General features: G+C 37.6%; 1 protein-coding gene across 1 annotated transcript in view; it reads left to right on the forward strand.

The window, feature by feature from the left end:
* The window catches only part of OPRK1 (opioid receptor kappa 1), a 40,372-nt gene that overhangs the window by 17,493 nt on the left and 4,274 nt on the right, over nucleotides 1-18,605 (forward strand). The window contains exon 3 of the mRNA XM_074318774.2: nucleotides 3,530-3,882. Coding sequence (XP_074174875.1) covers nucleotides 3,530-3,882 — 353 coding nt within the window. The remainder of the gene's footprint in view (nucleotides 1-3,529; nucleotides 3,883-18,605) is intronic.

Consider the following 18,605-nt stretch of genomic DNA (forward strand, 5'->3'; position numbering starts at 1 on the left):
ACAGCCCACAGACTTTGCTCTTTTAGTGGCATATATTCCTATGGTGTATATGCTAAAACGTGCAACCATTTACTGCCAGCCCACCTCCAGCTTCTCTACATAAGCCAGAACTTCCCTCCCAGATGATACCATTTTACTTGAAATGCTTGTGAATTTTTGTAAAGCAGTGTGGATAAAATGTAAACACAGTAAGAAAGCTTACTTGTTTTTTTTTCTTTTCTACAAGTGGACATACAATGACCAAAATAACTAACTACCATTTCATTTTGGTTAAATAAATACAAATAATATGCAACAGCTCAACCAGACTGTCTTTGAGGGTGTGGTCTTATAATCATGTGTTTATAGGATCCAGTCCAGTGTAGTTCATACAAGACAGTCAATAAATATTTCTTGAACTCATAGTTTATTTATTACTTTTAATTACTCCTGTTAGTTCTCCCTTTCAGTGTTGTAGACTTACAAGCATATGTCTTCTAGAACTCCGGAAGAAGGGCCGTGCCCTGCTGCCCCTTCGAGATCCTCCCACTGAGCTCCTGCCTCTGCTGACACTAGGCGAATTACAATTTACCAGAGTGTAACTTCTTTCAGCTATTTTAGGAAAAGACATAAATCTACAGGATAAACTCAAAGGGCAGTTGTTGTGAGAATCAAATAAGATACGTGAAAGTCAAAATATTGAGCTTTGTAAATTAGTGCTTGGGAGATGTAAATGCAGGAACTGGGATCAAACCTCTTGGTTTTGAATTCCTGCCATGCCCTTTGTAACTGTATTACACTTTACAACTAGTTCTGCCATGCCCTTCATATCTGTACTTATAACTGTATGACAAATTTACATAATTCCTACCATTTTTGGTGGCCTCATTTATAGAATAGGGATACTAATATGTACCACATAGAGTTGTTGTGAGGACTAAATAGGATAAAGCATGTGGATGTATAGCAGAATGCCTGACACAGGGAGTGTTTTGAAACAAATGGTTATTATTATTATTGTCATTAATATGAACCTCTCAAAATAGGGATGTGAGTCCATGACACTGGGATGTTGGCAGATCCAGGGGTCTCCACAGTAAGAGAGTGCAGGCTCCTTTCTAGGTCCCTGGTAGATGTTCCCAGCCCTGGGGGATGGTAACAGCAGTAGCTCCCTCATGAGTAGTCTGGCCAAAGCTTGTTTCTCTGGGAGCAGAGACTTTCACTACACTTAGTGTATCTTATAAACATTTTTATTGTGGGTGTTCATCTCTCTTATTCTGAGATCCGATGACAGGATTTGAATTCTTTATAAGTTCTTAAGCAATTTCATACATCCATTTGTTATAAATATTTTTGAAAAGCTAAGAGTAAGCTACCACTCAACATTTCATAATTACTTAAAGATATTGTAACTCATGTATTATTCCATTCATGTTCTTGTAGTGTTTGAGGTCCCAGGCTTCATTTTTACTCTTATCTTTTATATTCAAGCTAAATTGGGCATAAATATGTCCTTGGGCATTAACTAAAAACTATGTTGCCCTCTGCTTTGCATGGTAACTAGTGACTTCCACTCATACAAGAGAGGAAAGAAGAGTTGGGGAACATGAAATAAATTAGACATATGCTCCAGATCACGTGCATTCTATTACTTTTCTTGGGAACTTTATGAAATAGGCATTATATTTCCCATTTTATAGTTGGGAAACTGAAGCTCAGAGTTTGTAGTGACCTCTCCAAAGACTATCAGAAAGAAAAATGGCTAGAACCCAGATCTACCTAACTATGTAGGGCAGAGAAGACCAGTCTAACTTCATACAGAAAGAGGAAAATATCAGGGTCACAAAAGGTGAGAATAGAAGTCTAAGATATTGCCTGCTAGAATCTTTGCTAGTATCAGGGATTTGGGGGGAGAAAGTTGCAAGAGTAAGAAATCAGCTTGTTAAGGTGCCTTTTTTCAAACATAAAACCATATATTTAAGACGACAATATTGAACATATAGCATTTCAGTCTTGCTCATTGGAAACATTTGGCTCTGTCTCAGTAGGTGTGTTTGCATAGTTATCTGTGCCTTTTTAAAGCCTATGTTCTGAGCATTGGCCATACACATTTAATCATTTTCTAAAGCTTATGGGCCATTTAATATTTGAGTAAAAACTGTAAAGGCAAAACATATTTTTAAATAAACTTCTCACTCTCCAGATTAAAACACTGTTTAGTTAACAGAGCATCAACATGGAAACCAACAGGTATTGACTCTAGTATCAATCCTCACAATGCCTTCATCCAAGCACAAACAGATTTGTTTCCTAACAAGAAAAGAGGAAGGGACAATTGGGGGCCTGGGGGGCAGTGAGGTATGATCCTGTGTGTGAGAGATTTTGAGTCAGGCCTTCTACTATCTTTATTTCATGTACTGTCAGTTTGGTTTTATTATTCTTATTTAACAGCAACTAAAACTCAGAAAAGGCTTATATTCAGTTCAGACTCAGGACTATCTGAGTTCACAGACCACACTGTTTATAAAGGGAGCCAAGGCAATTCTATCATTTCATGTTAAAAGAAGTTTCTCATGTGAAAATATTTATATGGAGCAACATGGACACAGTGATCAATGAATACCACAGATACTGATTTTATAGCCAAAGCAGATGTGGTTTTCCATAAGACAGCTCCTTTTAAATGATCTTTAATAGAAGTGATGGCCACCATATTGAAGAAGCCTGGCTCCTTGAAGGTGCGTGGGGCGTGGCTGAATTTGATAAGGTTTACAAATCTGAGATACGTAGAAAGTAATTATATCTTAGCACTGGGTGTCTGAAAATCTGCTGATATGGTTTGGAACATTTCATGCCCTGTAGATCCCTGAGGAAGCATTCTCTAAGTAAAACAATCCTCTTAATTTGGTTTTAGTTGAAAATAGAATTGTTCTAAATTTCATGTTATAATGGAAATAGTAATTTGGGCTTAAAGGCAATCTTTCTGACCTACTTTGAAAATTATTCTCCCTATAGTTGGAAAATGAAGCAAATTATGTACTTTAAAATTCTCTCAAGATGAGAGTAAAGAAAAACAGAGTTCTGTCTTACCTAATGTACCAGATTACATTTAGTGCTAGGACACGTATTCGGGAAGAACTGAACCTGCTTTATTTACATAATGCATTTAAAATGAAAAACTAGTGGCACACTGGCAAACAAAATCAACAAACTTGTGATTTAGCCAGTGAAAACTGAAAAGATCTGTATTACATGCAAGTCTGTATTCATCTATTTATCTATGCTGTTTTCTTTACCTTTTAATTTTTTATTTAAATATATTTTTGCACGAAACACTAGAATGAAAGCCCAATAAAGTCATATATTTTTGCCCACTTTATACTACCCCTAATGTCAATAGCAGTGCTTTTACATATTAGACACCCAATAAATATGTAAAGCATAAGTGAATAAAGAACAAATTCAATAACCCAAAGGGTTTCATAAATATATTGACCTCATGGATTTGACATGAACATGGAGGGAAATGATCTTGTTTCTTATCTTTTAGATACACTAAGATGAAGACAGCAACCAACATCTATATATTCAATCTGGCTTTGGCGGATGCGTTAGTTACTACAACCATGCCCTTCCAGAGCACTGTCTATCTGATGAATTCCTGGCCATTTGGAGATGTGCTGTGCAAGATAGTCATTTCCATTGACTACTACAACATGTTTACCAGCATATTCACCTTGACCATGATGAGTGTGGACCGGTATATTGCCGTGTGCCATCCTGTCAAGGCATTGGACTTTCGCACACCCTTGAAGGCAAAGATCATCAATATCTGTATTTGGCTTCTATCTTCATCTGTTGGCATATCTGCTATAGTTCTTGGAGGAACCAAAGTCAGGGAAGGTAAGAGCATTCATTTTCATTTCACTTTTGTAAAACGTTAGGTATATAAATGTTGAATAACTATTGTGTACACCTGAAACTAATATAATATTGTGTGTTAGCTATATTTTAATAAAAAGCTTTAAAAATTAATTAATTATAAATAAATAAAACATAACTTCTAATTAAACTCTTAATTTGGGAGTGAGTAGGACACACATCTAGGGGAAAGGCAGAAAAGACAATGGAAATATAATGCCTAAATACATAGAAGATGAGAAATAAAATAATTCTGTGTTTGTTTCCACATCTAAACATAAGATGGGATAGTGACATTACCTGAACACAGACACCCAACCTATCTCCTATTCTGGAAGTGCTTATCAGAATCTGGAGGGGTGGGGATGAAGTAAGGAACCCCAGGCATATGGATGTTTGAAATACAATTCCACTGTCTCCTGGCAATTCTGAGAAACACCTCCTCTCCCAACTTCTTTCTCCCTAAAAAGGGCCCCAAATCGTTAGAGACATATTGCTCTTTACCCTTTTCTCTTAGGGGTTAATCTCCATAGCACCATCGTAACAGATACATTTGGCCATAGACCATTCAAAATCCTGGTCACAGATGGATAGTAGCACAGATGACCAAAACCATTAGATGTTGGACATATTAGTTCTTAACCCGTACCAACAGGATACTTGATGTTTTCTCTGTATTTCTAGGACTGTGGTTCTCACCCTGGGCTGCACATTGGAATCGCCTAGATACTTTAGAAAATACTGCTGCCTGGGTCCCACCCTGGAGGGTCTGGTTTAATTTACCTGAGGCACAGTCTGGGTATCAAGATTTTTAAGATCTCCCCAGGCTGACACTGACCTGCAGCCAAGGTGAGAACTACTGTTTTAGGAGTTCTAGATAAGTAAAAGATAAAGGTGTGAAAATATCTTTGGTCTCAATAGAAACTCGTGAGGGGAGGGGAGTAGAACAATCATTTTGGACTTTATAAATGTTATTTATTGCCTTAACAATTGTCTAAATGCTCCAGTTTATTAGAGTTTCATGATACCTGTGAGTACAGATAATTGACTGTGTAGCAGAGATTTTCCAGGTCATAGTGAAAGGACGTTGCTAAAATCATAGCTTACCTTGAATGGTACCCATTTTTCAATGAAACATAACTATCCTCTGAAGCTATAAAATGAATTTCCAGTATAGCCACTGCAAGTATTAAGCTATAATATTTGGTAAATTTTAAGATATGCCAAACTTTATCAGAGAAGCATTTTTAAATATGATTAATTACACACAGGATTTTGTTTCTTCAGACACAGAACAAATGGAAATAAAATTGCAAAAATCTCTGAGCTTTAGGTTTTCATGCATAACTCAGATTTAAGAAGAAATGCTGCATATACATTATGAGGTCGAGTAGCATGGGTTAAATAATAAAAAAATGGATGATTTTTCCCAAATAAAGAACTGATTTTTATATTTAATATTATACTTGTAAACTTAACTAGAAAATAACATCCTAGAAGAAATGGATTTCAATTAGTTTTTTGAAAGAGGAAATGGAGATAGATGTGGATTTTCCAGGAAGGCGTTGCTGTAGATGAATGTATGCTGAAGCAATGGCAGAGAAGATCCACCAGTGTAGGCAGAAGATTAATTTGTATAGCAAATGTGGAGGAAATGGGAGAAAATTTAAGTAGCTTTGTAAGAGGGCTCCATTCTTCCTTTGTGTCTTTTATTTTCTGAAGCAGATTTTGTTTATGTAATGACAGATTGTCTCCAGACCATCTAGTGTGCTCATTTTGGAGTGTTGTATTACACTGCATGTCAAGAGTGCTGGATGATCAAGAGGAATGTTTTAGATAATCTCTATGCACTGAATCAGAGCTGAATGCTGTTGGTAGTTCATAGAGTTATATTTGTGGGAAATGCTCACTGAAAGGAATCAGGCATCCATTGCATTAGAACTCATCCACCTAGGCAAGAAACTCAGCTAATACTTCTGAGTTTACCGTATTTCTTTTTGGTTAAGAGCACAGATTCTGGAAGCGAACTACCTCGGATAGAATCCTGATTTCACCATTTATGGGCAGTATCGCTTTGGAAACATTACCTAGACCTCTGTGCCTCATTTTTCTCTTTTGCAAAGTAGGGCTAATAATAGTGCCTGCCTGTTAGGGTGTTTTCCAGATCTAATGAATCAATGAATGGCAAGTTGGTAAAGCAGTATCTGGCATCCAGCGAGCACTCGATAAATGTTAGCTACTAGCATCATCATCTGACATCATGAATTATCAGATCCTGCATCATTGCTTATATTTAGCATCATCTATAGAGTATTCATTCAATATTGAGGGCTCTTATGTACAGCAAAATTTTAACTTTATGGGCCTAATATGTTAAATATAATATTTTAATATTATATATGTGTATATTATTTATTTTTGGAATTCATAGTCTGCCTATTACTATTATTATAATAACTAAGTTATATCTACAAACAGAAACAGAATTATTCTTAAAAATAATACACATAAGAAAGACTTTAATTTAAATATTAAAATCAATTATAATCATGACAGCCCATGACCAAAGAAAACTATGTAACATGCACCAAAGAAAACTATGGCACTCTAATATTAATATAAAAGGAAAAGAAAGACTGCTTTAAAAAAACACTTTATTATGTTATGATTGACATGTAAAAACCTTTGCATATTTAATGTATAAAACTTGATAAGTATGGGGATAAGAATATACATTCACCCCATCAAGACCATAGACATAGGTGTCACTTTCCAAAGTTTCCTCCTGACCTCTTTATTATTATTTTTTTGTGTGCGGTGAGACATTTAACATAAGCTCTACCCTCTTAACAAATTTTAAGTATATAGTACAATATTGTTAACTACAGTCCTATGCTGCATAGTAAATCTCCAGAACTTATTTATCTGCATAACTGAAACTTTGTACTCTTGACCATTTCCCATTCACCCTCAGCCCCTGAAAACCACTGTTCTACTCTCTGCTTCTTTGACTACTTTAGATTCCACATATAAGTGAGATCATGCAGTATTTTCTTTCTATGTCTGGCTTATTTCACTTAGCATAATATGTACCATCCATGTTGTTGCAAATAGCAGGTTTTTCTTCTTTCTTAAGGCTGAATAATATTCATTATGTATTTCATTATATATATATATATAACACATTTTCTTTATCCATTCATCCACTGATGGATATTTAGGTTGTTTCCATACCTTAGCTATTGTGAATAATGCTGCAGTGAATGTGAGAGTGCAGGTATCTTTCAAGATCTTGATTTCAGTTCCTTTGGATAAATAACCAGAAGTAGCACTCCTAGATCGTATGGTAGTTCTATTTTTAATTTTGTGAGGAAACTCCATACTGTTTTTCATAATGGCTGTACCAATTTACAATCTCACCAACAATACATTATCTCTCTCCCTCTCTCTTTTTGATAATAGCCATTCAACCAGATGTGAGATGATACCTCATTGTGGCTTTGATTTGAATTTCCCATGTGATTAGTGATATTGAGCACTGTTTCATATGTCTGTTGGAAATCTGTATGTCTTCTTTGGAGAAATGTCTTATTCAGGTTCTTTGCCCATTTTTTAATAAGGTTATTTACTTTTCTGATATTGAATTGTATGAGTTCCTTATTTTACATATTAACCCCTTTTTAAATACATGGTTTGCAAATATTTACTCCCATTCTGTAGGTTCTCTTTTCATTTTGTTGATTGGGTCATTTGCTCTGAAGAAGCTTTTTTGGTTTTAATTAGTTTGACATAATCTCACTTGTTTATTTTTGTTTTTGTTGCTTGTGCTTTTGGTGTCATACCCCAAATCATCATTGAGACCAATATCAAGTAGCTTTTTTCCCCATGTTTTCTTTCAGGAGATTCATGTTTTCAGGTTTTAAATTTAAATCTTTAATCTATTTTGACTTGAATTGTGTGTGTGTTATAAGATAAGGGTCCAATTTCATTTTTAAAAAAAAGTGAATGTCCAGTTTTCCCAACAGCATTTATTGAAGAGACTATCCTTTTTCCATTTCATTTCTCAGTACCCTTATTGAAGATTACTTGACCATATATGTGTGAATTTTCCAATTTTCCTCCTGTTATTGATTTCTGTTTTCATGTGGTCATATAAGATACGAGATATGATTTCAATCTTCTTAAATTTGTTAAGACTTTCTTTGTGGCCTAACATATGATCTATACTGGAGAATGTTCTATGTATGCTTGAGAAGAATGTATGTTCTCCAGCTTTTGAATGGAATGTTTTATATATGTCTGTTAAGTTCCTTTGATTTATAGTGTTGTTCAAATCTGCTGTTCCCTCATTGATTTTTCTATCTGGATGCTCTACCCATTGTCAGAAGTGGGGCACTGAGGTCCCCTACTATTATTGTATTGCTGTCTATGTCTCCCTTCAGTTCTGTTAATATATTCTTTATATATTTAGGTGCACTAATATTAGGTGCATATATATTTACAATTGTTATATTCACTTGATGAATTGAAACATTTATTATTATATAATGACCTTCTTTGCCTCTTATGGCAGTTTTTACCTTAAAGTTGATTTTATCTGATGTAAGTATAGCTATGCCTGCTCTCTTTTGCTTGCCATTTGCATGGAATATCTTTTTGTATCCCTTTATATTCAGCCTATGTATGTCCTTAAAGCTAAAGATGCACTCTTCTTCCTGAAACAGAACATTTAATAAAAATGATGTGCTTAGACTTGAATTCCCTTGATGATTGCCTTGGTACTCTCTTCCCCCCCCCCTTTTTTTTTTTTTGGTACAAATTAAGCTTCACAATTTATTTTCCTTAAGCACCATGTGTTTCTGCCACCTTATGTGGCAGGGAATATATATTTAATTAGGCAGGCTGGGTACCTATTCTAAGGTAGTTTACATTCTAGATGGAAAGAAAAACATTAAGAAAGGTAACAACTTATTGCAGATGAGCTTCTGTCTAACTTCTGTCACTATATAGTCATACAAAATAGGGTTAGTATAATATATAGAGGTAATACAAGTTACAGGGGAGAGGACTATTCATATGTATTGACCTCTATATAAATGTCTCTGAAGTGACATTTAAACTGAGGCCAATCACAAGAAAGAGACAATGTTGGAATACCCAAAAGTTAAGCAGAAATCAAAACAAAAAAATGTGTCCCCTACCTTCAAAGAAGCTAGAGTTGTCAGAGAAATCAAACCCAGGGTAATTTTTGTTTTATTAAATTTATTGGGGTGACATTGGTTAGTAAAATTATATAGGTTTCAAGTGTACATTTCTATCATACATCATCTATATATTGCATTGTGTTTTCATCACCCAGAGTCAGTTCCCTTCTATCACCATATATTTGACCACCTTTTCCATCTTTTGTCACCTCTTCCCCTCTGGTAACCACTAAACTGTTGTCTGTGTCTGTGAGTCTTTGTTTCTTTGTCTTATTTCCTTTATTGCTTTCAGTTTTTAAACTGAGATTTTTGCAATGTGCCACCCATCAAAATTTGTTTAGTAAAAAAAAAAAAAATTTGCTTAGTAAATACCTTTTTTTCTATGACAACAGTGATTATTTTTTAAAATCATTTTAACTATTCTTAGTCCCATAAACACTAAAACAAAAATTAAAAGAGATGCTTGTTCACTTCTAATAGTAATAGTATTTTGGGCAATTATTTTGGTAGAGAATCAAAAATTACAAGTTTTTCTGGGAACTTTCATTTACCACCGAGATGCTTGATCTGGTATTTAGTTGATAACAGGTATGTCTCCAAGATATTTATTTTTATTAATCAGCCAAAATGATTATATTCTTTTTATTTGAAAGTACATCTAATTGAAATTCTAAGAAGATACATTTTATTTATTAAGAGATATTTGATTAAGATCATATTAAAATGTTTTGAAGAAAACATTACTAATAGAGCTGTTTCACCATTTAAAAAATACCCTTGTGGTATTTTTTTTTTTTTTAATTTTTATTTATATTTATTTATTTATTTATTTATTTATTTATTTATTTATTTATTTGTTTGTTTGTTTGTTTTAAATTAGTTTCAGGTGCACAAGACAAAGCAAAACTTAGACGTTTATCATTTATATCCCTCACACTGTGTGAACCCCCCTCCCCCCATCCACTATCCCTCTGTACGTTCCCAAAACCTCTCACCTTCCCCTTATCCCCACCCCCCCGCCCCTCTAGCAACCCTCTGTTTTTCCTCCATGTTTCCAAAACTGTTTCTGATTAGTTCATTCACTTATTCTTTTCTTTAGATTCCGCATATAAGTGAGATCATATGGTATTTGTCTTTCTCTTTCTGACTTGTTTCACTTAACATAATGTTCTCTAGGTCCATCCATGTTGTTGCAAATGGTAAGATTTCTTTCTTCTTTATGGCTGCGTAATACTCCATTGTATAAATGTACCACAGTTTCTTAATCCAGTCATCTACTGATGGGCATTTCGGTTGTTTCCAGGTCTTGGCTATTGTGTATAGTGCTGCAATAAACATAAGAGTGCATAAAGATTTTTGAATTGGAGTTTTGGATTTCTCCGGATAGATACCTAGGAGTGGGATTGCTGGATCATAAGGTAGTTCCATTTTCAGATTTTTGAGATACCTCCAAACTGTTTTCCATAGTGGCTGCACCAGTCTGCATTCCCACCAACAGTGCACCAGCGTTCCCTTTTCTCTGCATCCACGCCAGCACTTGTTTGTTGATTTATTGATGATAGCCATCCTGACTGGGGTGAGGTGGTATCTCATTGTGGTTTTTATTTGCATTTCCCTAATGGTTAGTGAGGTTGAACATTTCTTCATATGTCTGTTTGCCATCTGTGTGTCCTTTTTAGAAAAATGTCTCTTCATGTCCTCTGCCCATTTTTTAATTGGGTTGTTTGTTTTTTTGGAGTTGAGTGAGTTTTTTATAAATTTGTGATATTAACCCCTTATCAGATATATCATTGGCAAATATCTTTTCCCAATCAGTAGGATCCCTTTTTGTTTTATTGATGGTTTCCTTTGCTGTGAAAAAGCTTTTTAGTTTGATGTAATCCCACATGTTTATTTTTCCTCTTACTTCCCTCGCGCGAGGGGATATATCAGTAAAAATCTTACTCCGGGTAATGTCTGTGAAGTTTCTTCCTATATTTTCTTCTAGGAATTTTATGGTTTCAGATCTTACATTTAAATCTTTAAGCCATTTTGAATTTATTTTTGTATGTGGTGTAAGGAGGTGATCCAGCTTCATCTTTTTGCATGTGTCTGTCCAAGTTTCCCAGCACCATTTATTGAATAGACTGTCTTTACCCCACCATACATTCTTGCTTCCATTGTCATAGATTAAATGGCCATATAGGCATGGATTTATTTCTCGACTCTCTATTCTGTTCCATTGATCTATGGGTCTGTTTTTATGCCAGTACCATGTTGTTTTGATTACTGTAGCCTTGTAGTATAATTTGAAGTCAGGTATTGTTATACCTCCCACTTTGTTCTTATTTCTCAAGATTGTTGAAGATATCCGGGGTCTTTTGTTATCCCATATAAATTTTAGGATTATATGTTCTATTTCTGTGAAAAATGTCGTTGGTAGTTTGATAGGAATTGCATTGAATATATATATTGCCTTAGGCAGTATGGACATTTTAACTATATTAATTCTTCCTATCCATGAACATGGTATGTGTTTCCATCTATTTGTATCTTCTTTCATTTCTTTCTTCAGTGTCTTATAATTTTCTGAGTACAGATCTTTTACTTCTTTGGTTAAATTTATTCCCAGGTATTTTATAGTCTTTGGAGCAATTGTAAATGGAATTGCTTTTTTAATTTCTCCTTCTGATGTTTTATTATTGGTATATACAAATGCAACTGATTTCTGAATATTAATTTTGTATCCTGCTACTTTACTAAATTCATCTATCAGCTCTAATAGTTTCTTGGTGGAGTCTTTAGGGTTCTCTAAATATAGTATCATATCATCTGCATATAATGACAGTTTTACTTCCTCCTTACCGATTTGGATGCCTTTTATTTCTTTTTCTTGTCTGATTGCTGTGGCTAGAACTTCCAGCACTATGTTGAATAGAAGTGGAGAAAGTGGGCAGCCTTGCCTTGTTCCTGATTTTAAGGGGAATGGTTTTAGTTTTTCCCCATTGAGTATGATGTTAGCTATGGGTCTATCATATATGGCCTTTATTATGTTGAGATATGATCCCTCTATTCCCACTTTCTTAAGGGTTTTTATCATGAATGGCTGCTGAATTTTATCAAATGCTTTTCCTGCATCTATTGATATGATCATGTGATTTTTATTTTTCATTTTCTTAATGTGGTGTATCACATTAATTGATTTGCGGATGTTGAACCACCCTTGCATACCAGGGATGAATCCCACTTGATCATGGTGTATAATCTTTTTAATATATTGCCGAATTCTGTTTGCTAGTATTTTGTTGAGGATTTTTGCATCTATGTTCATTAGCGATATCGGCCTGTAGTTTTCTTTTTTTGTGGTGTCTTTGTCTGATTTTGGGATCAGGGTGATAGTGGCTTCGTAAAAAGTGTTTGGGAGTCTTCCCTCCCTCTGGATTTTTTGGAAGAGTTTGAGGAGAATAGGTGACAATTCTTTTTTGAACGTTCTGTAAAATTCACCTGTAAAGCCATCTGGTCCAGGGCTTTTGTTTGTTGGGAGATTGTTGATTACTGATTCAATTTCCTTGGTGGTAATCAGTCTATTCAGGTTTTCTGTCTCCTCTTGAGTTAGCCTTGGGAGGTTGTATGCATCTAGGAAATTGTCCATTTCTTCCAGGTTGTCAAATTTGTTGGCATACAGTTGCTCATAGTAATTTCTTAGGATTTTTTGTATCTCTGCGGTATCTGTTGTCACTTCTCCTCTTTCATTACTGATTTTATTAATTTGGGTCCTCTCTCTCTCTTTTTTTTAATGAGTCTGGCTAAAGGTTTGTCAATTTTGTTTATCTTCTCTAAGAACCAACTCTTGGATTCATTGGTCTTTTGTATTGTTTTTCTGGTTTCTATTTCATTTATTTCCGCTCTGATCTTTATTATCTCCTTCCTTGTACTCCCTTTGGGCTTATTTTGTTGTTCCTTTTCCAGATCCCTTAAGTGTGAAGATAAACTGTTGATTAGTGATGTTTCTTGTTTCTTTAGGTAGGCCTGCAGTGCTATGGAACTTCCCTCTTAGGACTGCTTTCGCGGCATCCCATAGATTTTGGGTCGTTGTATTTTCATTTTCGTTTGTCTCGAGATATTTTTTGATTTCTTCCTTGATCTCCTGTTTGACCCATTCATTATTTAGTAACATATTATTCAGCCTCCATGAATTTGTGTGTCTTCCAGTCTTTTTCCTGTAGTTCATTTCTAATTTCATAGCACTGTGGTCAGAGAAGACAATTGGTATGATTTCAATTTTCTTAAATTTATCCAGACTTGCTTTGTGGCCTAACATATGGTCTATCTTGGAGAATGTTCCATGTGAGCTTGAGAAGAACGTGTATTCTGCAGCATTGGGGTGGAATGCTCTGAAAATATCGGTTAAATCCAAGTGGTCCAATGTGTCATTTAAGGCCGTTGTTTCCGTATTGATTTTCTGTCTGGAAGACCTGTCCCTTGTTGTCAGAGGTGTGTTGAAGTCCCCTACTATGATAGTGTTACTGTTGATCTCCATCTTTATGTCAGTCAATATCTGTTTTATATATTTAGGTGCTCCTATGTTGGGTGCATAGATGTTTACTAGGGTTATATCCTCTTGTCGAATTGATCCCTTTATTATTATATAGTGTCCATCTTTGTCTTTTAATATTTTCTTCATTTTAAAGTCTATTTTGTCAGAGATAAGTATTGCAACTCCAGCTTTTTTCTCATTTCCATTTGCATGGAATATCTTACTCCAACCCTTCACTTTTAGCCTGTGTGTGTCTTTTGATCTGAGGTGAGTCTCTTGTATACAGCATATACAAGGGTCTTGCTTTCTTAATCATTCAGCCACCCTATGTCTCTTGATTGGAGCATTTAAACCATTTACATTTAAAGTGATTATTGATAAGTACATAGTTATTGCCATTTTTAAATTTGTGGTTAGATTGTTTTCATCTTTCTTCTATTTACAGAAGTCCTTTTAGTATTTCTTGCAATGCTGGCCTGGTGGTAATGAATTCCTTTAGCTTACTCTTTTCTGGGAAGCTCTTTATCTCTCCTGCAATTATAAATGATAGCCTTGGTGGATAAAGCAATCTTCGTTGTAGGCCTTTGTTTTCCATCACTTTGAGTATCTCCTGCCACTCCCTCCTGGCCTTCAATGTTTCTGCAGAAAAGTCATTTGATAGTCTTATGGGAGTTCCCTTGTATGTAACCCTCTGTCTTTCTCTTGCTGCTTTTAGGATTCTCTCTTTGTCTTTAATCTTTGCCATTTTAACTATAATGTGTCTTGGAGTGGACCTGTTTGGGTTTATCCTGGTTGGAACTCTCTGCACTTCCTGGACTTGTATGTTGGTTTCCTTCATCAGGTTAGGGAAATTTTCAGACATTATTACTTCAAATATGTTCTCAATCCCTTGTTTCTTCTCTTCACCTTCTAGTATTCCTATGATGCGCATATTGTTGCGCTTAATGTTATCCCATAGGTCTCTTAAACCATCTTCATTGTTTTTTATTCTTTTTTCTTTCTGTTGTTCTGTTTGGGTGATCTCTGCTAACTTGTCTTCTAAGTCACTGATTCGATCCTCTGCTTCATCTAACCTGCTGTTAATTCCTTCAAGTGAGTTCTTTATTTCAGTAACTGTGTTCTTTAGTTCTAACTGGTTGTTCGTTATGATTTCTACATCCTTCTTGATGTCCTCTCTAAGTTTCTTAAACATTCTTATCATCAGTATTCTGAACTCTGTCTCTGACAGTTTGGTTACCTCTGCTTCATTTAGTTCCATTTCTGAAGGTTTCTTCTGTTCTTTTATTTGGGATATGTTTCTTTGTTTCCTCATTCTGGCTGACTCTCTGTGTTTGCTTCGATGTATTAGGTAGATGCCCTGGAGTTCTTAGTTCTTGCTGGATTAGTATATAATAAATGGCCTTTATATTTGACTTGCACTACTTCGTTCTTCTCCCCTGCATGTGCTCTAAAAGTGACTCTTGTGTTGTGTATATTGTCCTGTTAAAGAAGATCCTTAATTGCTTTTCGCTTGTGAGTAGGTGGAGTTAACTCCTAGGCTGACTAGTTGTGAGACTTGGCTTTGCCCACGCAGGGTATTCTGCTGCGTGAGGGTTGACCGCTTAGATGTGGTTTGCCCTTTGGCCTCTATGTGCCTGTAAAGAATCCCCTCTGAGTGTGTCACTTGTAGGTCAAACCCGGTAGTACTCTGGCTTGGTCTGGAGTTGGCCGCTGGGTATGTTGAATCTTGTGCCTCTTAAGCTGGGCACTGGTAGGGCAATTACAGAACAAAGCAAATCACCAAGCACAACAATAACAACAAGGAAAAAGTCAAATACATTCACATGTAAAAAAACAATCGACAACCCCCACTCGACACAGGCAAAGATGTCAGAAATATAAAGACAAATCAAAACAGAACAACAACAAAAAAATAGCGCCAGTTGTAGCTTAAGCCCACCAAGTAATCTCCAGGTTGTTCTCTGCTATAGCACAGAGTCCCCACTCGACACAGGCAAAGATGTCAGAAATATAAAGACAAATCAAAACAGAACAAAAAAAAAAAAACAGCGCCAGTTGTGGCTTAAGCCCACCAAGTAATCTCCAGGTTGTTCTCTGCTATAGCACAGAGTCTCCACTCGACACAGGCAAAGATGTCAAAAATATAAAGACAAATCAAAACAGAACAAAAACAAAACAAAAACAAACAAACAAACAAAAAAACAAACAAACAAAACAAAACAAAAAAACAGCGCCAGTTGTGGCTTAAGCCCACCAAGTAATCTCCAGGTTGTTCTCTGCTGTAGCACAGAGTCCTCACTCGACACAGGCAAAGATGTCAAAAATATAAAGACAAATCAACACAGAACAAAAAAAAAACAGCGCCAGTTGTGGCTTAAGCCCACCAAGTAATCTCCAGGTTGTTCTCTGCTGTAGCACAGAGTCCCCTGCGTATTGTGCAGGTAGAGCCGGTCACCTGGTGCCCAGAGTTACTCTGAGGCTGCAGCTTTAGATGCGTGGGGCTGAGGGGTCTGGACAGTAGGCTTTACAAAGTCAGTGCAGTTTCTGCCCTTGCCGGCACATATGCACACCGAGAATAGCACCACCAGCCCTGTGTCCAGCTCTCCTGAGTCTTAGGGCACCTCTTCCCTGTGTGTGTGTGTGGCCGGCAGGGAATTCCTCAGCTGCTGAAAGCTGAGTGCTGTATCTGCCACTTACTGCTGATCCCTGGGAGTGCCTCCGCCGATGTAATTGCCCCGCCCTAGGCAGGCCAGAAAGGGTGGGGGCTGGGGATGGAAAGAGGGGTCTTCTCTTTCCCAGCCCAGCTGTGTCACACCCCACCCACAGGCCAGAAACGGTGGTATCTGGGGGTGGATGAGTCTCCTGTCTCCTAGTCCAGGGCAAACCACACTCTTCTCAGCCTCTTCCCTGGGCCAGAGCCAGCGGCCAGTCTTCCCATAGCCCAAACCCCAAGGCTCCTCTGTAATCTGACACTGCTCTTCAGATCAGGAGCCAGTTCAAGTCTCTGGAAGGGTGGGGGTAGGATTGGAAGAGCGGGGGGAGGGGCCCAGGTATGGAGTTTAATAGCCTCAAATGCTAGATATCCTCCCTCTGCGGGGGGGAGAGGTCTGCTGTGGGACGCAAAGTAGAGTCCGCCACCTGGCTTTTGTGTTCTCTCTTTTGTCCTGGGAACCCCTGCGTCTCTGCAGCTGGGGATGTGGTTGCCCCGCTCTAGGCTGGCTAGAAAGGGTGGGGGCTGGGGATGGAAGGAGGGGTCTTCTCTTTCCCAGCCCCGCTGTCTTAACACTCTTCCCGCAGGCCAGAAAAGGTGGTGGCTGGGGGCGGAAGATTCCCAGCTCCTAGCCTCCTCCCTGGGCCTGCCTGTCTTCCCGGAGCCCAGGCTCCAAGGCGCCTCTGTAATCTGCCGCTGCTCCTTAGTGCAGGGGCTAGATCAAGTCTCTAGAAAGGCGGGGGTAGGGTCGGAAGAGCGGGGGAAGGTGCCCAGGCACGGAATCTGTGTTCCTTGTCCGGCCCAAGGACCAACTGAGGTTATTAGCTGAAGTTAATGCTGGATATGCTGCCCCTGCAGCGGGAGAGGTCCGCTGTGGGACGCAGGGCAAAACGCCCACCTCCTGGCTTCCGGGCTCTCCTCCGTCCTGGGATATCCTGCGTATCTGTAGCCGTGGGTGTGGGCTGGAATTTCACAGGCACAGGTGCGGAGCAGATTTCCACAACCCAAGGGTGGGGGCCGAATTTCTACCGCCACAGGTGTGGACCGCGATTCCAACCCTCGTCCCCACCGCCGCCGCAGGTGCGGCGTGTCTCCGCTCCGCTCCCTTCCTTCTTCCCCTGCTCGCCCAATTTTTCCCCACCTGCAAGAAATCCCTGCGCGAGTCTCTTCGCTGTTCTGCGTGATGAGCAGAGAGTCCTTTGATGGGTTATAAGCTTCCCGTTTCTGATAAGATCCGACGGAGAACTCAAAAAGTGCGCCCCGCTGCCGCCATTCCAATGGAATCACTTGCTCTGAACTTCAGTGTTGGGGCAGCAGCTGAAAAGTCGGCAGGGAAAAATGGTGAGGAATTGAGTTATCTGGCCCGGGACAGGAGCTGGAGAAGTGGCTTTGTCCTGGACAGAAGAACTGGTGTGAGGCCACTGTTTCTTTGTTGAGCCCTATCCCTTCCCAGTGCATGAAGACAGGTGGCCGCCATTAGTCCGTCATGCCCTAGGGATTCCTTGTGGTATTTTTGAAGCAGATTTTTTCCAATGTCAGAAGAAAATATTTTTGTTATAAAAATTACACTCAATATTGCTCATGATTACTTTATCCATAAGGAAAGATCAGCACAAAGAGAGTTTGGCTTGCTTTGTGCTTGATGACAGATCAGAGGCAAGAAGAAAAAATGTGGGCTGGGTGATGCTTGGGGAAAAGGAGAGAGTTCTGGAAGAATAAGTGTATCCCCAATGAACTTACTACAAAAGATACTTATCCTCGGTCTCTGCTCTGTCTGATATTAAGGTCACTCGAAAGAAAGTACTCTCCGTCAAAGAAAAGCAGAGCAAATAATCAGTTTTCTAAGTAATCATATAAAAATATGTTTTATTTGTTACATAGTCAATGTTGATAAAAATGAAAAATGTGTCTGATTTATGAATTTTCTTGATGATGTTGATGATTCTTTTCCTTTTCTTCCTCCCTTCTCCTTCTTCCATTTTCTTTCTTCTCCTCCTCCTTCTCCTTCTTCTCCAAAAGTTTACTCATATTTCAGTGATGCCCTTAATCACAAGCATCACCATTGGTTCCATTAAATCACAATACCTGTGTCATATTTAGACAGACTTTGTATACATTTTTATTGACTTACATAATGGTTTCTTGAAAACAAGTTAATGTTTTTCAGACAAGCTGGTTTTTATGAAATTAAATGGCTAGATTTACAATATTTAGTCATTTATTATAAATAGATACTAGCTTTTATTGCCAGAGCCTTGGATCTGGGAGAATTGTT

The sequence above is a fragment of the Rhinolophus sinicus genome, chromosome 7 (genome assembly GCF_057876585.1).
Source record: "Rhinolophus sinicus isolate RSI-liver-muscle chromosome 7, RSI-T2T, whole genome shotgun sequence".
Taxonomy (NCBI): domain Eukaryota; kingdom Metazoa; phylum Chordata; class Mammalia; order Chiroptera; family Rhinolophidae; genus Rhinolophus; species Rhinolophus sinicus.